At 37.2% G+C, this 26287-nt stretch overlaps 2 protein-coding genes across 8 annotated transcripts in view; both read right to left on the bottom strand.

Annotated features, from left to right (window-relative positions):
- Positions 1-179: 179 nt before the first annotated feature.
- Positions 180-11677, bottom strand: LOC105276531 (ATP-dependent 6-phosphofructokinase). 4 transcript variants are annotated; one of them, XM_011334228.3, is made up of 17 exons: positions 11546-11677; positions 9048-9168; positions 8805-8956; positions 8532-8721; positions 8224-8434; positions 7880-7988; positions 6112-6300; positions 5546-5736; positions 5387-5465; positions 5150-5176; positions 5041-5061; positions 4726-4827; positions 4422-4628; positions 4184-4336; positions 3769-4093; positions 3380-3602; positions 180-3128 (listed from the first exon to the last, which is right to left on the bottom strand). In XM_011334228.3, exons 2-17 carry the CDS (start codon positions 9139-9141, stop codon positions 2984-2986), a joined length of 2418 nt encoding a protein of 805 aa, XP_011332530.1. In that variant the 5' UTR covers positions 9142-9168; positions 11546-11677; the 3' UTR covers positions 180-2983. The 4 variants fall into 4 exon arrangements, with proteins under 4 accessions (XP_011332530.1, XP_011332529.1, XP_011332533.1 ...); XM_011334227.3 differs by lacking the exon at positions 7880-7988 and adding an exon at positions 6901-7009; XM_011334231.3 differs by lacking the exons at positions 5041-5061; positions 5150-5176.
- A 4445-nt stretch (positions 11678-16122) lies between these two features.
- Positions 16123-26287, bottom strand: part of LOC105276533 (14-3-3 protein zeta) — a 49472-nt gene continuing 39307 nt past the window's right edge. For all 4 annotated transcript variants that reach the window (XM_011334236.3, XM_011334232.3, XM_011334234.3 and 1 more), the window contains 3 exons: positions 24510-24633; positions 23088-23251; positions 16123-21039 (listed from right to left, as the gene is read on the bottom strand). In XM_011334236.3, the coding sequence (XP_011332538.1) occupies positions 20884-21039; positions 23088-23251; positions 24510-24633 (444 nt within the window). In that variant the 3' untranslated portion in view covers positions 16123-20883. The remainder of the gene's footprint in view (positions 21040-23087; positions 23252-24509; positions 24634-26287) is intronic.

Genomic DNA, 26287 nt, shown 5'->3' with positions numbered 1-26287 from the left:
TAATTTAAAGATACGAAAATTCGAGATTGCTACGTGGATCCGCGTAACATTAGACAAGTATGAATTAGAATTATTTTATTAGAATTCGAATTAGAAATGTGTGAATTAAACAAAAAATTTCATTTTTAAGTATATAATATATTATAAACAATTTTAGATTTAATGACATTGTAGACACATTTAGAAGATATAGTTTTATTTCATGACACAGATATATAACATCGTCAGCGTGTATTATAATACGTATTTGTTTTTCCCTTAGAAATTTAGATAATTCGTCGCAACAATCAATTTGCACAAAATCTGGAATTGTCGGCGAATGCAATCTCATACGTAGCTCGTCGAGAACGCACTGACGTCGATAATTATTGAATGTTCAGGAGAAAAATAAATTATAGTAATTATATAACTGTAATACTATATACACTGAATACGGTGTAAATTCATTGATCAACAATGAGTCGAAAATATATCTCTGTGATTGTAAAAATGATATACCTCTTTTTTTATACACTCTCATGTTGCGCCAGCGGCGGATAACTAAACGTTCGACATTATGCAAGCACTATTTTTACATGTTTAGCTTCGTAGAGAGTGTAATTCATAATAACATATTCGATAATTACATGTACATGTACATGTACATTTATAATTTATATATCTTGTCAAGACATATACATATGAATTATAAATGATTCCCTATCGAAATAATATTAAATATCAACATTTATCTACACCAACAAAACTCGATGTACATCGTATTGAAATAAAACGATACTATAAGAAAAATCACCTTTTTAAAATTCATTTAGTATACTTGATTGCAATTTATAGTTAGACATAATAAAACAATATAATAAAAACGCACAAATGCGTTTATGCAAGTTGTAATTAAAACTACAATTCTATGTACAAATACTTGACAAGTCAATAAAAATCTATATTTCCCGTATCGTCGCATTTTCGTTCAACAGTTCAGCCTCTCGATTAATAAATAAACAAGATGCTTCTACGCAATGTATTATTGAAGTAAGTATCATTAGTGATATTATTTGATTATTTTTCAACAAGAGCTACTTCATCATCCATTAGTAGACTATATACATACTTCATAACAACTTGAAATAAGCAATTTACTGAATAACTCTTACACGCGCGCGTGTATATATATAATATGTATGTGTCAACGTTATCGAATAAACCATAATGTATGCGTGTAATTGTTTTTATATTCTTTACACAACATATGTCAATGGCTATTTTCTAAACCGATCTTCATATAATCTTAATATCTATTATAAATCATCGCGTCGCGGTTGCGTCGAGCATCCAAGCGAAGTTCTTACGCGAATACCACCAAATGCATGAATATATACGCGTAACTACAGTGCAAAATCATATCGTACGCTTTATCAACTTTCGTCAGTGAATTGCGTCGAGCTAATTACGTCAGGTAATTTCACTTTGACTTACGGAAACTCACGGACGCGAGTAAGAGTTTCTACGAGACCATAATTTTCAGTGATGTCAGGATGTTAAGATTTGGTTCTAGAATTTCTCATAAGGACATGATAAATGCTACCTTATACGTCGAAAACAATTATGAGATTAATACTCGTACAATTTTCTAGAAAGATAAATAGACGAGATTATATTGTAGTAAGAGAAAGCGAATTAAATCTAAATATTTTTGTGGTCATAAGCCTTAAATTTTAGCGAATTTTTTTAACATTACATGCAACTAACGCGCGACTGAGGTCGATTTCTTTCCTGCGAGTCGTTCGTTCAACCGTTGCAAAATTATGTTTTTGAGGTAGACAGGTATATTCTCCAATAGCTTTTTATAGCTTCGAGTAACGCTAAACCGAATAAACACTTTCACGGACGCAAAATACCACATTACTTTTTTAATCCTATATCTTAGACCACAAATACAGTTCAGAAATGTTTAATCTGTGAAACCTGTAGAATTTCTCAATCTGATTTACTTCTCGATCCATGTTACAACTGCAAATCATATTAATTAAAAACGTCCAATCGGTTACATTAAATAATAAAATTGGACTAAAGGAATATCGAAATAAAAATTTAATCTTTGTTAAAAGTTTAACTCGCTTTAACTTTTTCAACTCACAATTTTGTAAAAGTTTCGGAGCTTTAACGATAATGTTAATTAAAGTTTGTAAATTATTACTTGAATTTTACTGCTAAATTCGTAATTAATTATGTATGTACTAGGTTCGAGTAGCATATCAAATTTAAGTATTTTATGCATGTCCCTAAAAAATCTCCAATTTAATCATTTCTGTTCTTATATTTTGCAAAAATCATATTTTGTAAAAATGATCTTGTAATATCATAATTTGAACCTCGCATATGTTATACGCTAAATTTTATATACATCAAGTCTAATACGTCTTCAATATTATACATCGATGTACGCATTTTAACGTTACTACAAGATAACAATACCAATCCGTTCTATGCCAACGATGATATATCGGTAAAATCGTCTCTTTGGCAATATCGTATCGTCGTCGACGTGATGTCTAAAGTATATACCTTACCTTTGCGTTTCAGGTACTGCCTTTGTACCTATTTCTGACCTGAGTTGGAGAATTTTCAAGATACAAACATGACTTCTAAGAAGAAAGAAGCGTCTCTATATTCTCGATCACGTATCCATTAGTCGTCCAAATGACTTACATTCGAAATTTTCGCGTGCGGATCTCTTAAATAAATAACGATAACAAGAACATATGCAGCGCACGTTGCTCAAGATTTAGTAATGCGAATAATAAAAATCAACCGGATGCGCATAATTCAATACGTACAAGATTTGCTTCTTGTCCAGCATAGTAACAGAATTATTACAACATCGTACAATACTCTCAATCAGTATCTACTCTCTACACGATTAGCAACGTCCGTTTCGCATGATCGCTCTACCCCGCCTACGTTCCTAGACAATTATTTTTATGATTTACACGAGGGGTGGATCCTTTTGCTCATCCATCTCCTCGATCGTTATGTAAAGACCCTCCTCTTCGTACGTTGATTCATGTTTTGCCAATACCTTCAGTAACGGACGCAGCTTCATCCACCATTGATACGTCGGAATGCGATGTCTAAAAAGTTTTATCGAATATTATATTCTACACTATAGAGAGATCGATTAAGGGGGGAATACCTCTATAGGTAAAAAAATTAATAGACTATAACTTCCGTAGTTTTCCGAATTTTTTCATGCAGATTTAAAGATAGATTCTTAAACGTATGTACTCTCAAAAAAACTCTTCAAAAAATTGCATTTTTTAGCCCTACAGAGGTATTTTCCCCTTTAAAATGATTCACCGTAAGAATCCATTAGAATACGTACTCGAAATCGGTAACTTCGATAAGTTCCGTGAACGGTGTGTATCTATATTGTCGTCTGATAATACCGAGCATCACTGCGCTGTCAGCTGCTGTGGTAACTGTCTTGCCATCGGGACTGGTGCATTTTCTTAATTGATCACTGAACCATTCCACCGCTTTAGAACCCATCTTCGTTCCCAAGTTACGATCAAATGGCGTTGGCGAACCACCTTGCTGCATGTGACCTAACAGAAAAGGATATTTTTATTTTATTATTTTCAAATATTTTCCTGATTTCAATAATACAAGTATTTATTTAATAACAAGTATTTATATTAATATTCGCAATCGAATTATCGAGATATTTATACGATTTATACAAATTAGAAGAGGAGAATGAGGTATGCGTACCGAGTATGTTCCTCCTGCAACTAAATAAACCTTTTCCTTCCTCGCTGAATAGTCTGTACATGAACTCCGTGTTGTAATTCTCATTAGCGCTCTCGTTCCTGATAATGAGGCCTCTCTCGACGCCTTCCGACATTTTCGCTGCCATTGCGATGACGTCTTGATTCAAGTCTTTAATATTAAATTTCTCCTCGTAGATGTACGCGGCATCGGCGCCTCCAGCTAAGCCAGCGACTGTCGCCAAATAGCCGCAGAATCCGCCCATAGTTTCGATAATAAAGACACGACGTTTAGTACCTTGTGCCGATTGCCGTATGCGATCGCAGATCTTACAGAAAAAACGATATGTAATTTATTTTTTAAATTAAGGCACATCTCTCCTTTTTCTTTTTCTCCATATATAGTAAGTGATGCTTACTTCGGAAATTTCGTTTAAAGCTGTATCACAGCCTAACGAAAATTCGGTACCCGGTACGTTGTTGCTGATAGTTGCGGGAATCATGGCAATAGGGATCCGGAATTCCTCGTACTTATCCCTCGCTTTGAAAAATGTCAGACCAGTTTGATAACCCTAGCAACCAAAAAAGAATACGCTGACCTTTCTTCGTCCAAGAATTCGACGTGCAAAAATCACATGAAGAAATGAAATGTGTCACCTCGAAGCCGCCTATAATGAGCAACGCTTGAATTTCAAATTCCTTGAGTTTCTGAGCAATTAGCGGTAACTGATCCTCCTGGGGTGGTGCGCGCTTCGTTCCCAGCTTCGCACCACCTTCCGCGACCCAACCCGTCACTGACGGCCAATCCATCAGTTTGAATCTACCGGCTATGAGACCCAACACTCCGTCGCCGATACCGTACACCTGTATCACGTAATGCAAAAAATCAGCGCAACAAATATATGAGAGCAAATATATGAGGCGTGTCGTGTAATATCTCCATCGCAATATGTATCCATACCTTGTCACCACGATAAATACAATTTCTCACAAAGGAACGAACCGCCGCGTTCATACCACAAGACGGTGATCCTATATGCATGACCGCCAGTGTGTAATTATCCTGTAACAAGGTCCCAGATAATCAATGAGATGAAAAACCAGCACATCCTACGTCATGCAGCGTGCATGAAAAACTACACAGCCACATTTGATTCTTTCTGTCCTGACGACATTAAATAACGCACAATACTTTTGTTAGTTGCGTTTATTCGCGGTTTAATGTATGAAAAATAATAATATATATTGCCTCTACTTCAAAAGTGTGTTAACTCACTTGTCCACACAGGGTGTATTGCTATAGGAAAAAGAGAATGTTAGAAGCATTACGTTCACAAGGTATTTATAGAGAATTTATGTTTGCAACGTCCTTTCGACTAATTTACCTTTGATAATGTGCGGCCACTAACTTCCTGAAGCAATATTAAATAGTACATATGTAGTAATTATTCGTTATTACTTTTTATTGGTTGAGGACCCAAAATTTTACTCAACACAATATACATCTACCTATCGATTTAAATACGATTTATGCTACGTTAATATTACATAAAATATAAAGAATTAAACTTTTTTTGGGCCGTCAGACTGAATGTAGACATGAACAAAAAAAATGATTATACCTTATTTGCGTCGTGATCCAAATCTGGAGCTTTCAAACGAGTCAGCATCTTGTAAGTTTCCAAGTTCCGTTCGAAGCCTCTGAAGAGCAAAAGTAAACGCATGCATTTCACATTGTTACATGTATATTGGAACTTGTTTGTGTTCGTCGAATCACTCACTTTCCTCGAAGTTGAACAGCAAGATCCCAGTTCTTAACGGCCATAGCTTCCGCTACAGCTTTCGTACGACGAACACATTCCATGAGTGGTAATCTCACGGCCTGGTTACCGTCCAACGTGACGACGCACGCTTCCGTATCTGGCGTAGCCTCCATCAAAGCCATCACAGCTTCAGCCCCCATTCGACATCCCTATAACAATGCATTTGACAAAAATATATCTTTAATCTTGTACATGAGAAAACTTAGATAGACAGATTTTGCGAGAGAGAGAAGAGAAAATTGCAAATTAAAATAATTTAAAATAATATCTACAACCAAGTATTTTAATATCGTTCGACGTCCGCATTCAAGGATATTTCGCCTATGTAATTTACCGATCCTTTCTTTATGAGTGCGAACCAATTAGAACCATACGATTAATCAGATAAAAAACATTCTTCTTAAACATTACAGAGAAATTATTGACCATTTTGAATCCTAGTGCTAGTACTAGCACTAGGACGGTATTAATATTGTAAATGTGCTTGATTATGCGTATATTTCAGAAGATATAAGATCTCTTACCAAAACTCTATCAAAAGCTGAAGGATTACCACCTCTTTGTACATGGCCCAAAACAGTGACTCTCGTATCCTGCTGTAGCTTCTCTACAACAACTTTATGCACCTTGTCAGCAGTAATTGGATCGCCATTTCTGTCCACAGCTCCCTCAGCCACGATAATAATATTGAGTCGCTGACCAGTGAGTCTTTCCTAAAAAGAAGGTGTACAGTAATAGATAATAGTAAACTTTTTGTATGCCAACAGTAAAAGTTCAGTACATCTAGTAAATCTAGGAACAAGCGATACAAAAATAGAAAAATGAGAATAAAGATAGAAATATAATAACAATACAGTTAGTGCATTAATGCAATTGTATTAATAATAATAGTGATATAAAGAAAATGTAATATCCATTAAGAGCATTAATTTTCATTAGTATTAATGTAAAATCACGTTACATACATTGTTTATAAACATATAGTATAGTATAGCATAGTAATTCATACACGCATAGCATCAAAAGTCATTTTAAAACAAATTTAATGTAGCATGCATGTGCTGACATTCTGAAAAAAAATAATGATTTTTCTTATATTAAAGGAAAAGGCGATGATATAAAGCATATTGGCAATTTCTCAAAAGTAATCAACTGAAAGAAAATAATCGTAATACCTTGCAATTGCTGTAAAGAAATGAGGCATAAATTGCATAAAGCAACGTGCTGTTTGTATTGCAGGTTGGATGAGACAGGAGATAAAAAAATAAATATATATATGCTTATCTTAAAAAACAAAAAAAATATTATCGAACCTGCAACAACTTTTTGCACAGCTTGATGGGCCAATCCTGCTCAGGTGGCCATTCTGGGATGAAAACATAATCAGCCTCGCAACATATAGCTGCCACCAGAGCCAGATAACTGTAATGGCATATTGTAAACCTAGCTAAAATTCTACTTCAATATTGCAATATTTACAAGTCTCATGTATAAAATAATGTTACACGTTATTACTCGATTTTATCGTGATGATCGTGATGATTATGAATCCGAAAGGCTGTGCTCAACTAAGATGTAGTGATTTATTTGTTTATATCAACTAATTTATTTGCAATGTATCTTTACGCAAAAATGCTAAAATGAAATGAATGACAAGGAGCGAGGAAATTTTACATGTAAAAATATCTGGTCACAATTGCGATTATTATCGTCATGTTGCATGTAAGAGTGCACGATAAATGTAGCGGACTTTTATACAAAAAAAAATATATATATCAGTTATAAGCAAAAATAGTAATAATTTGAAGTAACGACTGGTTGAGAAACATGCCTGTCGCACAGCTTGGCAAAGCTCCTCTTTCCAGTCACCACTTGTCGGAGACTCGGGAATAAAGGAATAGCAGACTTCCGCGGAGAAACTTGATGCTAATGTCAGGTACCTGAAAGGCTCTGTCGTCTAATTATTTTCAGTACCGTTGGTCAAATCGTCCTACCTATATGCACATTTATCTATATTAATTAAGCTCTACAGTAATTAATGCGCGATGAAACAATGACGCGAAACAATAAAACGTAAATGCATACATCAATCGTTCGCATTCCACTTTACGTCACTATTCAGAGGAATGCAATTTTCAACATCAAATTCAAAACACATGTAACACCAGAAAATAAACGAACGGAAAAACATACATGTAAAGGAAAAAAAAAACTGTCTTTCTCGTTTAGTCAAGTTAGTAGAAATTAGTGCAATGCGATGTAGAAAATTTTGTTCCAAAAATCTAGACGTGCCTGCTCCAACTTTCTACATAATTTTTCAGGCCAGTCGATGGGAGGCGGACATTCCGGGATGAAAATATAGTCGGCCTCCGCAGCTAAAGCGCCCACAATAGCCAGATACCTAGCCGAAAGTCTCCTATTTATCTATATCGTACTGCAGAATCAACATTGGTTCAGCGCGATAACGATATACACATGATAATCTCGCGTATCGACTTGTAATTGAAATCCATCGTGACGGTTTTTTTTACGTACGGAAATTAATGCTCGACAATGCGTACAATGCGTACAACGCAGAAATTTCGAATCCTTTTTTCTCGGAGAGGAAAATTGCAAACGGTAAACTACAAATTTACCCGCAATGGCGTCCCATAACTTCCATTATAAATGTCCTCTGATGGCTATACGCTGTACTGACTATGGCGTCTATGCTCTCGATGATACGGTGCAACGCGGAATCAGTACCAATCGTCATATCCGTACCACAAAAATCGTTGTCGATGGAACCCACCAAACCGACTATGTGCAGCTGTTTGTACTTCTCGCTTTGTTCGGCAGTTATCTCGCCTGCAATAAGAATCAACATCAGTTCCAATACGGATACACGTAATATATTAATAAAATAAAATAAAAAAATAATGTTGCCCATGCATTCCTCAATTACCGGACTCGGTGAGTTCCTTGAGCAGCTCGGACCACTCCTCCTTAAAGAGATTGGCACCCGTGAGGGAACCATCTCCACCGATCACTACCAAGTTGGTTATTCCAAGATTGACTAAATTCTTAGCAGCTTTTCGACGACCGGCGCGTTCCCTGAATTCTTTACATCGAGCGGAGCCTATCACTGTACCACCCTAAAGGAAAAAATAGAATAGGCACGAAACACAAGCAACGATGAGCAATGATGATGCAATAATCTTGATTCTGCGACAGGTACCCTGTGAATGATGCAAGACACGGACGACCACGTAGCTTCCTCAATATTCTTTCCGCCGTCCACCATACCTTGATAGCCTTCTCTGATGAAGTATACTCTGCATCCAAGATAAATACCCATCCTCACAACTGCTCGTACAGCAGCATTCATCCCTATAAGCAAAAATCAACATTTAATTACATTTAATTAATTTTTCCAAATAAAGAGAGTGATCATGCAATTTATTTAGTTACTCCAGAATACCTTGAGAATCGCCACCGCTGGTGAATACAGCAATCCCTTTGCCCTTGTGGCTTCCGGGCTTTATAAACTTCTGTGCTGGCGTTTCCTCAGCCATGACTGTATCACAGTATTCCTTATAACTCTATAACAAATATTTTTCTATTGTTACATTGGTATTAATACTTGCTGGAGTTATGTCGTCTCTCAGATCTGCATTGCCACAGCAGTTGTGACTGTATAACGTAATACAGTTTCTATATTAACGTTTCTTTTTCTTTTTTTTGCAATTAATGAACAATAAAGCATGAAGATCAGTAAGCATCCGTAAGAGAAGTAATGTCGTAACTCTTTCTCTAATAAACCGTGGAAAATGTAAACTTCTGATGTATTCTTCTTCGAGTGTCTCGAATCTTAGATCAAACGAAGAGCCAGTTGGTAATTGTTCAACCGATTCAATGTCACTCGGCCAGAACATCTGTACAAAATTAAATTTTGCAATAAATTAATGTAACAAGAGAGAGAAAGATAAAAGATATGTATATAACATCGTTATGTGAAGTAACAGGCACGAGCTTGCCTGTGGAAATATCGAAGAAAGCCTTATGTTCTGCAGACTGATTCTGCTCATTCTGTCTATATCAATTTTCTTCAATACTTGAACGGCAGTAGAACATCTCCTTGACGTATATCTGGATATAGCATATTTCAATGAAGATCCAGTTTTAGCAGAAACGGTCGAACTCTTTTTCATATCTATTTTCCGTATTTCTACAGTGCTCTCATGTGTGTCTAGAGTATCTCTCAAATCATCTTCACTACTCGCATCGCTTTCCGATTGATCCGCGCAACGGCATTGATCGAGTCTATGGTCTCTCGACATTTTTACCCGTGAAATATATTTATTAATCGTTACAATGATTTTTGAGAGTATTGACCAATGTAAATTTTAACCTTAAATCTCAAGATACATAAAGTACACACACATTCTACAATCGCTTCATATTTCATTTAATAAAAAAAAAGAAAATAGAATAATGAAATATACTGCAAACTATTTGTCCTTTAGTCGCTATTCCAGTCAGTATCAGTTTCTCTGCTGTTATTCTTAACGCAAAATATTTTTTAATGAATAATTCTTTTTGCTTTATAAATTAATTTTTCTATACCGCGGTGAAATAACGCACCATTAAAATGATACTACATTTCGTCTCAATGGAGCATCAAAAGGTATACGAGATCCCATACAGCACAGGAGCTTGCAGCAACATTGCAGTAATATTGCAACATTACTGAAACGTTGCTGCAATATTACATATGAGATAGCCTCAGAAAGAGCGCACGTGAATTTCATCGGAAACCCGCGAGGCATCATCTCGACGCAACGAACAATGTGTGGAAGAATCGTCGAAGCCTCGTCGCGCAACTATCGAAAATTGGCAGTGCGTTGCGACACGCGAGGGTCTCCTTCGCCTTAGTCTTAAAATTAAATGACACGTGCGGGCGGTTGAAATCTGGCCGCGTGTCAAAAGAAGCGAAACGGCGTCAACAGCTCGCAACGTGCAAATCACAAAGTTTGCTAGTCGCCACCAGAGTTTTTTTCGTCCGGCACATACGAGACGTTGCGATTTACGCTCGACGAGAGACATGTTGAACTTGCATCATTCTCGGCGTTCTGCCTTGAAAAATCCTGCCTTGGATATCACACGGCGCATATAAAACACACATTTGCGACAATCTTAATTTTCGATTGCGATGTATCCATCCATCATTCCAGCGATCTCACTGATCTCGCGAGATACAACCAGGGCCGGATTAAAGTAAATTGGCCTAATGTTATTTCTGCTCCTTCATTAATTCATGTTAGTAATTTTGCTGTGGGCCCCCTTGTATTAATCCTACACCGGATACAACTGTACACCGCGGAGAATGCGGTTCCAATTGCATTCAATTATCATTGACGATACATGTAGACGCATCTCGCTTGTGTAGAAGATGCAACAATTCCATTTTTCAGAGTATTCTTGTTAAGGAAGCGGATCGCTCGAAGATAACATTCAAAGATAGTTTCGATCCGTACGATATCATTCTGTTTCTCCGGTTATGCAATTATTTGCATACGCGCTTATGTTTTTACATGATTACTCGTGCAAGTTGAAACTCTGTTCGTTCTATTTACAGATGCCAGGTAAACCGATGCGATATGTTGCTCTCGCTAATCGACCGCGACTCAACCGTCGCACAGACGCAACGAGACCGAGACTGTGCTTACTTTGCTCGGCGAGGGATTAACCTAAAATGCACCTTTAACCCGTTCGCGAATGCCAGCCGCGAGCGATCCGGGAAAACGTTCGCCGTACGCGGCAAATTGAAATTGTGAAACGATGCTGCTGCTTAAATGGGATCAATTGACAGTCGCCTGTTTGCTCGCTCGCAAGTGACAAGTATCACGCAAAACCGACGACGGGCGTCACGCACTCGAATGCCTCCTTATCGATGTTCCTGATCGACAATCAACTTACCAAAGAAACGCGGATAACCACCACGACGACGACGTCGAGACGCTCCGCTGTCAACGAGCGCCAACGTCCCACTGCTCAACTCTGATCGTCACCGCCGCAACGTCCGGCCGACTGAAGGTGACCTTTGTGCTAGCCCGCGCGTCCACCCCACTTCGCACTTCGCCATCGACCGCGCGAGCGACTTCGAATCGCGCGCGCACGTGATATCGATAAATCGCACGTGACGGCGGCAGATTCAAAACAAACAACAATGCGACAAAGCTAGCTGGAGGACCCGCGTTAGCTTCGTCGTTTTAACTTTAGGAAGACAAATAAAATACGGCAAAATTCATGCATCAGTAGTTACCTTGATAATCCGACGTCCTTGACGTTCCGAACTCGAAAGGAAATTTTGAGTTGGACCATTCGTGGAGATTTAACGTCAGAGAGTTACCAGATGGACGACGGGGATTCTCGATGCTCGAAAGAATTCATGGCGTCGCTCGTTCAACGAAGCTTTCATATGCACATGTGTGATAATGTCGATTCATTCAGAATACGTTAACTCGTCAAACTATTATTTATATCGATTGAAAAGCAAAGATGCGAGCAAAATCAATTTTACACGCGTATGCTCGAAATGCATATTTGTTGCAGCCGATAAATAAATTGAAATCGAAACGTGAGATAACGCGATTGGCTCAAGATATAACGAAAAAATTAAATCAAATTAAAACGAAAAAGACGACAGGAAAATTTACGTTATTCGCTAAAGTTGATCGATTTGTTTTTCATATTTATTTCCGCAATTTTTCCCAATTCTTCACAAAGAAAAAAAATAAACTTACCTGATGATAAGCTTAATGATTTACCTCTACAAATCGGAAAATGTATTTTATGTTTAAAAACACTTGAAGAAATTCAAAAAGACGTTTACCTAAATTATTCACAGGCGTTTATTTGTACGAATTTTAAAAGTTTTAGCATTCAATCATATCATTATTGAACACAATAACTACTTTTAATGGTTTTATTATGATTATTATTAGGATTTTATTTTGTTTTTCATATTTATTTAAATAATTTGGAGCGAATGCAAGGAACCTGCAGCAATGCATAAAATAATCCTTGTTGCAATTGAACATGTCGTCGATGTTTCATACTGAAGAGAGGTTTACTTCGATATAAAGTATCGAAGAGAGTTTGATCGTTGAAATGTTAAGACAATTTTCGAAAAAAACTTGCGCAACTCAAAAAATTTTCTTTATTACATGTACGTATATATAGATATAAAACGTAGTTTTAGAAGAAATATTACTGTTAGTAAATGAAATAAAGTAAAACAATATAATAGAATGTACGTGATACAAGCAAGTCAATGAAATGTTAACAAAGCAATACGAAATGTAAAGAATTATAAAAGAAAACTCGCTTACAAAATTTGCAAACAGAAACGTTTATCTTAAATGTTCATCTAAATTATCTTCCTTGCCAGATGCAATTTTTATTTATTATGATATCTAAGATAGATATAAAACGTAAATATTATTTAACATATATATTCTAGAAAGTAGTCTTTGATTCCAGCATGAAAAAATATGTTTAGAATAAATTTTAACTACTACGTTAATGTAATAATAAATTTGTGTCTAAACTGATATTTTATCTGAAATATTAATTATTCGATATCTTTCAGAAACGAAGATGTATTACATAAAGTCTCAGTAAGACATCGATTAAAGGACGTCACGTACGGAATAAATTGTCCATTTTAATAAAATTGATCTGCATTGATAAAGTAAACGATTTGGGTGAAATGACTGTGCCATTTCGCTTTTACAGCTTTATTTATAAACACCATCCCGTAAAATCAGCGTCATCGTTTTCGTTTTGTTAATCCATTTAACGTGTAACATGTTCGAGTGAAACGGCATTGATTTATATATCAATTGTGAGGGGGATGGGGTCGAGATAATCAGGTGAGGGGCGAGCGACAGCTAAAAACAAGCTACAATCATAGAAGAGCACAACCGAGAGAAACTTCATCTAGTGAGGTATACGCGGCGACAAAATCAAAGGCTGCATATTGTTTGACATTACAAAAGGAAGATGAAATATGAGAAACCACAGATTACTCAATAAAAAAAACTATATTGAAATATTTAAATAGTAATAGAAGGATTCACATTTACTCAACGAATAGTAGAGCAAATTGTAACATTGCATCAAACATACACCTGATGCAATGTATTCATCTTACTGTTAGAAGCGTCGCGCAACGTGATGCAATCTGTGACGTTCTTCTACACATGTTCATGAAAGGAATTTTATAAAGATGTAAATATCAAAAGACATTAAAATTTGTCAATAGACATAATAAACTTTTCTACATCTATTAGATAAAAATTATTGATCGTTAATCAGTCACGATTCTATCAAAATGTTCTTTCTTCTTCTATCAAACATTATATAGATAAATTTTATAATTTGAATAAAAAATGTCCTTTTAATCCTGGCTTAGTTAATCCTATAGAATACAACTCACAATCGACAAGTTTTCCACAAAGACCAATTTTGGAATCAACTATAAGTAAGCAGATAAAGTAATTCTTAAGTTTAATAACTCCTTCGGGTTTCGCCGCCGGTATCCTCGGAGATGTGTACGCAGGAGCTCGTCTACCGCATAAAAATGATAATTCTACACTTAATGCGGAGATTCTCGACTTTGTCCTGTGAATGCGGCAAATTCCACTCTTTCCCTTTTTCTTTCTCTAAAATTCAATCATCAATCATACGTTCTTTTCCCGATCATTTCGCGAGATGATCTTCGAATTGTCGAAGATGTCGCGAGCCACAGGTTGAGACTCGTATGGACCTACATATCTCTAGTTTCGCGACAAGAGGTGGCTGCTCCAGCTGATCAGCTACCTTCGCGTGCAATTCGGAATCTCTCACGAGATTATTTCTTCTTGATAATCTTCCGCGTGATACTTTTGCACGTCTCGTCGTCACTCGCACTAAAGTAACGTAGTTCACTACCCAGGTTAGCAAAAAACCGCGTATCTCTGTATCGACTACACGTATAAATTGTGCAAAAAATTTAGCATAATTAATCGTATAAGGTAGGCCTTCCTTGGTGGAAAAGGCACGCTTACATACACGTACATATACCTCACGTCTCGTATTTTTATCGTGTTTCTTAGTGTGTATGTATATATGTATACATGCACATATATATGTATATATAATGCATAAATCGTGTATACATGTTCGTAGATATACCATCAATAAGAAAAATGAGACAGGGTAAAAGGGCATCATGGTAGGACGAGAAAATTTAGGGATAGAAGGTAAATGGCTGATCCAGTACACAACGATACCGACAATAGCAATCATAATAAATATTCTTTTGTGCTTTAAGTACATAAAGAAATCTCCTGCCACGTGCTCTCCACCTTTCTCGACATATCATCAGACTTGAGCTATGTCAAATAAATATAGTATTGTCCTCGTACGTTCTCCGCAAGCTCTATTTCCTCTACTTTGACACTCTCCTTTCCTCCCTCCTCTCCCTCTCTCTCTCTCTCCCTTTATATATATATATATATATATATATATATACACACACAGATATTTTGGATCAGTCAAATTTTACTTTATTGCATTCAGTACAAACAAATCATTCATCAACCGAATAATCATCACCATCATTTTCTACGATTCTATGGTTCTTGGTAATTACTTTGTTGATAAATATTTTGCTTTTACTGAATAGAATAAGGTAAAATTTGACGCAAAGTCGAACCAAACTTTTTGACTGATACAAAATATATGACTGACGAAAACTATCAACCAATTCATGCGTTTAACTGTGAATGAAATCATAACTAATGCCGAATAAAAAATCATATCGTAATATGTGATAATATAATTTTCCGATATAAAAGCAAATTAACACGGAAATATGTAACGTTACTATGCATCTCTGCGTGAATTACAAGAATCTTTTTTTACTTGTACAAATGAGAAGGATAATACATCTCTCACATATTAAATATGTTGATATATACACATAATGCTATGCATTATAATTGTACAACAAAATAGCCACGCATTAATTACACATTAATTCACAGCATTTGATATACGTATATTATAAAGATAAAATAAATAAAACTTATTTATGATACATCTCAAATTAATTGCTCATCTCTGTGTTATTAGTTTTTACTATTTCTTTAAATAATAATATATAGAAATATTTTCGGTACTTTAAGCTTACTCGGAACATCACTGGACTTTCAATCACTTCCAAACCACCTAGAGATGTAAAAGACTTTGAATCACCATGGAGCGTCCGCGCATCGTGGGTTCCGAACTCATGCACTTTCCAATCCGATATAAAGCGAGACATCTTGCCGATGTAATGAATGTCATGGACAATCCTCTACAACGATCTGCGAAAGTCCGCACATTATGCAAAGTGTAAATCTTGACTTTGGTCTCAGGATCATGCGTCTCGCCGTGATTCATTATCGTCGTGTGCAAACGCATTTTCACACAATGACGTCATCGCAAAAGCAAGACACAACCGTGGATTCTGGTTTTTCTCAGACATTTTATCAGAATTTATTATTTCGTGTAAACGTTTATAATAATTATAATTTACAATTACGATGGGTTGATGATAAATACAAATAGAACAACGTAATTTGTGGGACAAGAGGATGGGGAAGAAGAGTGTAGAGTCGAGAGGGGAGAAAAGGAGAGAAGAGACGGAGAAAATGGATGTTGTGCAGAAAAACGGTTGCACGAAGGTGATGGATGGATGAATGCAGGTTCTCATGGGAAAAGCAGGACCAGGATGAAAGACTGTTCGAGGTTTAAGAGTCGCGTCGGTTTCGCGCGACTGAACGTGTGTCGTATTTGAGAATCAAGAGACGCGCCTGTCGTCGCTCCTCTCGCGATTGTCGACATATAAATTCGCACTACAGACGTGACTGACGTTTTCTAAATAGTTCATGTACGATTTAAGAATGAAAAAGAAGAGAATAAAGGAGACCTAGTGTGAACATTGTGGGTAAAGGATCGAAAATATTGAACAGTTGTTGATGCATGCCGCTAATAATAACGATGAGTAGAAAGAAGATGAAGATGAAGATGAGCATGAAGATGATGATGATGATGATGATGATGATGATGACCACGACGATGATAATGATGACGATAGTATCCCTCCCGATGAAATATAAAATCACTAGCAAGGTTATTAAAAAAAACATAACGTTTATTTTGGAAAATTTATAATATTCAGAAAATTAAAAAAACACAAGGCGTTAACGTTTGATTGTCGAATCTGAGGACGAGCGGTTGGGGATAAGGATAAAATCAGATTGAGGAAAACGTCCTTGAGATGAAGCAGATTTAAAAGACTGGAAGGAGAAACAGTGTATCTCTCGAGAAGAAACAGGAGCCTCGAGAGGAGAAGTGAAAAAAAGAGGGATATTACATTCGAGGACGGCCCGCTGTGCGAAATCGAGCTTCACCACACACTATCCACGAATGTGCGACTTTCATGGTTGACTTTCGCGTTTTGTCACCTCTAATCTCATGTGTACGCGGTACACACGCGCGCACCCGGTTTCACCCAGCTAGCTCTCACAGAATCTTCAGGACTCCTCGGAAAAATGATTGGATTGAAGTTAATAGGAGATGATACCTGTTTGCACCCTCTGTTGTTGGACTCTTGGACCTTGGATTTTCACTTGTTGCGGAAAGTGTCAAGGCAAAACGCAAAAAACGAAATACAGGCAACAAAAGAGTGGTAAAGGAGTTCGTGAGAGTTGTCAAGTTCAACTCTCACGATGATGAACACGTTGTTTCTAATCAATCGCCCCGATTCCACAGGACGATATAATTCATGAATCTTCATTTCTCTCATTCAATCAGTTGCTTCTTATTGGTTGTTCTCTTGTGCTCTTACCGATGAGATTTTATTATTTGTCGCCTGTATATCGTCTTTGCTTCAGCTCGACACCGGACGGCCTCGCCCACAATGGACACAAGTCGCAAAACGCACAACACTTCGTCTATTCAGAACGGAACAGGCTAGACTCGTTACGTCTCGTGCCCATTGCGATCGAAGCTAGTAACATCGACAAGTTACAACGAGGCTTCCGTTATACACGTTACATTTTTGCCCTCATTCAATGGGAGAAAGTGGGCGAGAGGAGTCGCCATCAGGATGTTGTTCCCGCTCACTGTTTCTCAGCGATTCCGCATCTATTTTACTCTCGTCTCTCTTTTTTTATCCCTTTTCCTTCCTTGCAGTCAAACGATGCTCTCGCGCGTCCTTCCCTTCCCGGCGATTTCCCGGATCTACGATTCTGTTGCGACAGCGACACCAATTATTACATCGAGAAATATCAACACGACAACAGGAAAACGTTTACCCATTCACGTGTAATTGGCGACTAACTTTGTTGAAAATTGGTTGTCTCCCTGTCTATCGATATTACATATTTGTGAAAGTACGTGTACGGGTCTGTGTTTACATATGGTATTAGCACGCGCGCGTATATACATATACTTAATTATACATATATATACGAGAAGAGCGAGGACCACTCAGTTCCCCGTTTTCGTTCCTTCCCTCTCCGCATCGGGCAACTAACACGGCGGATAGCACGTTCGAGTAGTCTTTGACCTCCCATTACAGAATCTCGTGCGGTACTTGTCTTTTCACGTGGAACAAACACCTTTGGATCCGCTAATAACGATCGAGATACTCTGCATCGCGCATTGAATACGGTCTGTGACATACATGGACATACAGATACACGTCAAACAAAGCTCGTTTGTTATTCGTTAAATCTCCAACTCGTAAACGATCTTAACGAGCGATTTATTTAATAAATCACATGTAGCTTTAGATTTCACTCGACGTTGTATGTGCAAACTTCTTTTTCTTACTTCCTTCGACGTGCACACTATCTCGATCAAAGGGTCAAAGTATTATCACGAACTCGGTCCTCTTCGAGGGAGCTGGATTGCCAAAACTCTACGTTACACGATGCTACTTTCGAGAAGCGATTATTATTCGTAATATTCGCGATTCTCTCGCAAATCCTTTAAAACTGAACGTCGCACAGAACGTGTGAAAGTAAATATACGCAACTACATGTATCTATAATACCTGCGTATGTGTGCGTATGATTTATCCTCCCTTCATTCTTCTCGAGCGCGATACGAGTTTACTAGGAATAAGTGATAAATATATCTGTGACGTATATATTATGATTGCGTATAGTATAATAGAGAGAAAGAGAAAGGGAGAGGGCAGATGGAGGAGGAAAGGGGAAGGAAAGACAAGGGACGACCGAATAGAGAGCGCGAAAGGAAGTCAAAACTCCGGACGCCAGGATTAGGGTGTACAACCTCGTAACAACGTGTCGCATGCGTGTAACATCTCCGCGCTTAATGACAGACGATAGAGACGCGGGTGACGACAACAGCGTGTCACCCCCCCCCCCGTTTTCCTTCTCTCGCATTCTGCTCCACGATCACGCGAAACTGAGAGAGCGCACGTGAATAACCGTGACGACGAGCAGAACGACGACAAGAGACGCGCTCTCCTCTTCTTTTCTTGCTTCATTCAATTACTGGCACGCTACCGAGAGACGACTGTGCGCACAAGTGAGAAACGAGCGCCCGTTCGCCGCCTCCGAAGCCTGCCCGATCGATTCGATCTCCTCTCTCTGTAGCTACGTTACAGATATAGGATCATACAACGTGAAACAGGAAGTCAAGGGGATCAGTTTGTACCAGAATATAGCAGATAACAAGGCCGCGACTCCGGCTTTCAAGAAATTTTGGATAACCATGATGAAATTTTGCTTGTGACGAAAGGAAAAGGGAGGAGAGTTCCACGTGAGGAGAATATATGCCGAATTGCATGCGGCGTGTAACTAGATCGTGGTATAGCAGTCATATTGTTGGGGAGAGAAGAGAAAAAAAAGAAAGACAAGAAAGATGAACAGCGAGAAATGTGAAAATCAAGTAGTCACCACTGATGTTATTTTGGAACTTAATAACTTAATGTATTTGTTTTTACTATCCTTTCTCCTCCTGCGCTTTCTTCTCTTCGTATAATAATATCCGTACTTGCTAGACAATGTGAAATTTAATTTAAATGACAACTGGATATAATGTATTAGATTCATGCGTGCTGTTTTTTCATTTTCTCGTTCTCTTCGCTTCTTCTCGTACCTGCGCGCTATTTCTTCTCGCTTGTATTTTGTTACTTTTTTTTCTTTCGCGTTCTAACTTTATACTTCTTTTTTGTTCATTTAGATGGTAAGCAGCGAGCAGATTTTTGGGAGTAATGACAGCGGGTCATCCTCTGCATTCCATGTCTCGTCTCAATGTGATTCTAGTAGTACATCATTCTCTTGTCTTCTACTCGCAAAGACGTGTATAATCTAAAGCATTTGCTTCTTTTTTTCTGCGATATGCGTTACCGATGAGTATGCCCGAGACGTATGCGCGACGCGCACCCGCATGCTAACGAGACAGGGTATGCCGGAGAGATGTAAGTAAAGATGTATGTGTGTCTCCTCCTGTCCTTTCTTTCCTCTATTCATCCATAATTCGCTCCTTCCTGTTCCTCCGTAAAAATGGATCGATACGGATCTTTTTTGTCTGAGAAACTCGTTGAAGGGCCCGAATGATTCACGCACTTCGGCCAACCATTACCTCTCGCCGATGATAGCCGTTCGCGCGCATTATTTGACTCGACGCGCTTTCCAACCGACGCGCTTTCAACGCACTTTCGTTATCGAATAAGATTCTAATTTTGCGCCTAGGTCCTCAAGATCCTTAGGATTATTCTTTCCTAGCCATCATCCGCGAACGTGATTAAAAGTGAGTGGATGATTCGGGTGTTCTCAACAACGTTCGAGTTTTTCGAACCAGGCGTAGCAGTTGTGGCGGTGGCAATCAGCAACAGTGTGCGGTCGTGTCAGGATAGAGAAAGATAGAGAGATAGAAATAGACAGATAAATAGAAGGAAAGAGAGGGAGAGGAGGTGGGGCGAGGGGGGGGGGGGGGAGAGGCGGAGGTCAGAGGAATCAGCATGTTTTTTGAGGACAAGAAATTTAAGAAAAGGGATGGCTCGTGGCTGGAAAGAAGGAAGGAAAGAAGGTAGAAGGAAACGAGGTATGCGAGGGAGGAGAGGACAGGTGGACATGGATGAATGGATCCAGGTGGATGGACATATGGGTGAGCACTTCAGGGGGACGGGGGACGATAGAGAATAGGATGTTCTTATTAGGTTTAGAAAGGACTTAAGCTTAGGAAGGTTAGTTGTCGCCACCCTCCTGTGGCTCGTCCCCATCGCCCTGCGTGTCACTGGTCCAAAGAGTGAGGTTGTCACGCAGCAGCTGCATGATCAGCGTGGAATCTTTGTAGCTGTCTTCGTTAAGTGTGTCCAGCTCCGCGATCGCGTCGTCGAACGCCTGCAAAAGTAACAAGTGTGTCAAATATTTCATCAATGTAGTTTTCCTTTTGTTTTATTAGTCTTTACACATTTTTACTATTATTTTTTAATAATTCAATATCTAGCTTTGGATTTTTGTATTTAGAAATGCTTGTATATCCAACAACAAATAAAAGATTAAGTTATCAGCATATTAATGTTATAATTACATAAATTTTGCCAATTGTAACGTTACTTATATTTATGTCTATGAGCCTAAAATTGTTCCTTAGTACTTGTTAAAATACGAGTAGAGAGCAATGCGGGGATGATTAAAGTGGTGGCACAATTGATTTTTTGGTATTAATCAGTTAGCATAGTTAGTAAAGAATTTGAGGAAAGGTAATTAATGGTAAGATTTTGTCATTTACCATCCACGCAAAAATTGATTAGTAATAGCAAAATCAAATCAAGCTCGTGATACAGTTGTTAAAGTAAATAATAAAAAAATAAAAGAACAAAACAGATAAATTCATCATAGCACGTAATAAAAACGGCACACTGAACGAATATTATTTTTAATTAATAAGACTGCTGATCAACCTAGATATGCAAAGAAGAGTAGATGTTTTTTCGAATATTCAATAAAAGATGTGACTTGTTAGCTCTAGAAATCACAAAAAGAAGTTTCGACATGAATTTGATTCCGATGTTAGAGAGTACACTTGCCAGCTTTTAAAAATCACAAGAAAAAGTTCCAACATGAATTTAATCACGATATTAGGGATTAATTTTTTTCGTATCAGTAGTCTTATCACTCAACTCGACAGCGAGCACGTTAATGCATATACGAGGAAGTCATTCAAGAAAACTTTTACACAGGAGTACACGAAAATTCAAACTCTTCGCAGAATCCTTCCTCTAACCTGCTTGGCCAAGTGGCAAGCCCTAGCCGGGGAATTAATAATTTCGTAATAAAAAACGGAGAAGTTTAGGGCAAGACCGAGCCTGATCGGGTGCGTAGGTTGCATTTTCGCCTTCGCGATGTCAAATGCCTCCTGGTATGCCTTCTGCGAATCCTCGACTACCGCTGCAAATGGAAATTAATCTCTATTCAAATTACATCTTCCACGACCTCATTTTTGCACCGTCACTATCAGAGCAATAAATCGTCACCTCAGGACGAAAAGAGGGACAAACAGGAGAGGAAGAAAGGCGAACGAAAACCAAATAAAAGTAAGGAAAATGTGAACGAGTTTCGGCGAATCCGCTGACGTCTGTTCTACAAAGGCCCTGTGTCATTTAACTCGGAACACTGGCAGTCTTGAATGAATTGAATCCGTAAATCTTCGCTGACTTGTTATGATGTGACTATCGCGTGAAATCGCATTCCTAAGTTATTCAGTGCTTAAGTTAATGGTCCATCGACAAGACGATAGAAAATTTTAACAATGAAATTGTTTTCACGTATTGAATGATTATATGTTTAATTGTCGCGCATCATGATTGTTACAATATCCAAGTCTTCTATGTTTCTTTATTGAAGACTATAAATACGTGCTAATATAACTGATTAAACGTAATATGTTATATTTAACAAACATACTATTATCAATAGATACTTTTTATATACAATTATTAGAAAATATAAAAATAAATAAATATGAAGATAGATGATAAATGTATTGGTACCGCTATCACGAACTGTTACGATTCTACAATATTAAAAAATAATTTTTTAATATATTTGCTTTTAAGTTGTCAAATTTCCCTGTCTATTCTTCTCAACACTTTGCTTTGCAAGTAACATTTTTGATATCGCATTTTAGGACAACTGAACAATTATGACTATCTAACAGTCATAATTCTTCCGACATATTTCGAAACGGACGGTTTCTATTATGAAATTTCGAGCACACGAGCGAGAAAATACCAATTTTTGTAGGATAGAATAGGATAGATATCGGATAGAGCGAATTGTTCGTGTAACATAGCTTTTCTTATCACTGTGCACCGTCACCACCATCACCGAGCTCTCTCCTAGCAAACTGCTGTAAAAAGATAACGATTAGTCCTTTGATCGTGTACCTGTTTGGCCAGTTGACAGGCCTTGTCTGGTGAGTTGAGGATCTCGTAATAGAAGACAGAGAAGTTTAGGGCGAGACCTAGCCTGATCGGATGGGTAGGCTGCATCTTTGACTTGCTGATTTCAAACGCATCCTGGTATGCCTTCTGGCTGTCGTCTACCACGGCTGGATATTACGTGGATCATCAGCGTGTCTATCTCGTTCGCGTCAACTAGCACGCTTCGAGTGCTTCGCATTAAATTCGATTCAAGAGCTACTTAGAACTTGGCTAATATGGATCAATCACGTATCGTGATACGAAAATAAGGAAATTACATATTCATATTACGTGTAGTTGGAATTTAAAAATTAATTTAAAATCTTAAACAAATGTTGATCTCGTAATCAACAATCTTCTTTTAATTAAAATGTATTGTTTCTTGAATCATTTATGATTTCTGTTCTATGTAGCTCAATTGCTCTTATATGCTGCTAGATAATTTAGATATCATCACAATCATTACATATTTCAATTTAAAATTACAAAAAAGATATAATCTGACTTTTATAAAAATTATATAATTATATAATGTTTACAGTATTAAAATGCTAAATTAGCGTAGTAACACTTAAGAGCTTTTTTTATACTTATTCATACTCGAATATTCATAGGCGAATATCACGCCTATATTTGCTTTTTCGAGAATTTTTCGTTCGCTTTCATCTAAACTTAACTTAAATTAACTACAAACATTTGCAAATCCCTGAACTTCATACATCATATTTCATATAATTTTCACAAAAGAATTGTAGTTATTTTTTAAATAAAATGATAAAAAATAACAATAAATACCTTTAAGTAAATGTCCAATTAATTAAAAAAACACTCAAGTTTCAAACATTAAATTATTAAACATCTAGAATTAAATGTTGAATGCGCAGTAGATAACTAAAATTGAATCTCTAAATTAACGATCAACAACTATCTTTTTCTGAATATTTTCTAGGCATGAGCGATATGCAAAAATCTCAATTTATATAAAGTTTCATTCACGGCCAATTGTCGCTATTGCAACTACAATCGACTCGGTTCGCAGTGTGAAAGTCCAGGGATCCGCTCATACGTCAAAAACAAAGCGCGTTTGTCGATGCAACTGTGTATCGTGTGCGAACGCTCATACTTGGATCGAAATATATCGAACTCACGCAACCGTACATAGTTGCAACTCTACGGAAACGTGATCGAAACGGGAAGCTGGTCGAGAAATTTTCAATAATTTTGATGCGGCAATATTTCCTTTTAGACGACGTTAATATTTCCGTCAGTATTGACCCATGCGCCGTATTGCCACGAAATGTCTAATATCTTGAGCCATTCTCCGTTTCGATCTGCTTACGAGATCGTCCCTGACAAGTTCGTGTGTAACGAAGGCTCGATACGTACTATTTCTGGTTTCACCAGTGGCGACTTCTGCGAGATACCTGTAGTAGTCACCCTTCATCTTGAGGTAGAATACTTTGCTCTCGGCATTGCTAGCCTTGGGGATCAGGTACTTGTCCAGGAGTCCCTACAAATACAGATCAATAAATAAATGCAACAATTAAAATTAAAGAAGAAATCAAATTTTTTATCGATATAAAACTCGCGATAAAAACTACATTGATCTTTGACATTAATCTTTTCTTCATTTCCTATTTGATTAATTTCGACTAATTGAAATACGGATTTATCAAATACAAGGTAATGGGAGAAACGATCTAATTGCGGAAGTTACATTAAATTTCGTTGATCTTGTCTGCTCCATTAATCAAGCAATTCTGTTATCTCGACGAATCACGCTGCCACAATTGGATCGCGTTTTGTAATTCAATTGATTTGCTTCTACAATGCGTGAATCACGTTCAGTTTACATAAAGTGATCAAAGTAAGATTACTGATCTTCACAGATCTTGTTAAAACAGAAGAATGCACATGAAATTCTCTCTGTATATATTACATTTATTAATAAATTATTAATACACATTATATAAAATATTAAAAGTATTTTTTAAAACTAAACTGTGATCAACAATTACGTTTTAAACAAATAAATCAGCTGTCATAATTGTCACTTAACGCTTGATAAATTATCCCTACGAAGTCATAAACTACTAATCTGAGTTTCGTATAAAATTAATGTGCGATGTTGCATTGGTCAATGACAAGCCGCATCACGCTACGCACATTCATCTCGACCTTTTCTACTAATGACGTAAGAGTGCGCACAATGCAGCACTGCCCGACCAATTCTGCATGCGTATAAACTCGCGTGCAAATAGAATGAAGATATTTATTGCGTCTTAGCGCCAACATAATGCAACTGTTGTCAGAGATGGAAGATGGCGGAGAACAATTTGTCGCAATCAATAAGGTTTGGCAATTATGTTCGACATACAATAATCAATAAAGTAATAAGATATAAAAAATAAGATACAAAAAATAAGATTAAATAATTTAAAATAATATAAGAGATTTTACATCGAAAACCTGCATCCTTTGAAGATAATTTAAATATAAAAAATTAAAAACAAAGTTGTTTTTTTATTACGTTTATTTTAAAATAAGTTATAAACACGATTAGATACTAAAATCTGATAGCGCCGGACTTAGATCCATCGTGAAAGCATATCGTCATATGAATCGTTGCACTTCGATGCACAAACACATCATCATAAATTATGGCGTGTAAGCATGCAAAGTACGATGTAAGAGAAAAAAGATAGTTGCATTCTGTACGTCATTGTCGGGTTTTAATGACTCTCTCATGCACTGGTTTCGCGAATGAAAGGCAGAGCGAGAGAGAAAGAGAGAGGGAAAGAGAAACTGGTCCAGTCACTTAAAATCCTTGTAGTCATTAATTTGAACCAAGCAACTTCCTCTGACAATGACTTTATCTCCTTACGAAGGATAAGATCGTGATCATAAATTGTCAAACCATGTTTCTTCCTATATCCCAATGGCACAAAACGAAAAATTGAAAATCGACTTCACAAAGCAAAAACTCGATTTGGAATATTAAATCATTTTATCTGGCGTGCGTTATATATTAAAATATATATCAACGTATTTAGATTGATTGAATTCCTATGGTCTCTATATTCCATTTCCTTCCCTTTTATCGTACTTATTAGCGCTTTCCGATTTATTTCTAAAGTTATTCCCTTGCAAAATTACTCTTTAAA

This window comes from Ooceraea biroi, chromosome 6 (assembly GCF_003672135.1).
Source record: "Ooceraea biroi isolate clonal line C1 chromosome 6, Obir_v5.4, whole genome shotgun sequence".
NCBI classification, from domain to species: Eukaryota; Metazoa; Arthropoda; class Insecta; order Hymenoptera; family Formicidae; genus Ooceraea; species Ooceraea biroi.
Note: the sequence above shows the minus strand (reverse complement) of the source record. Positions and strands in the feature narration are given on the sequence as shown.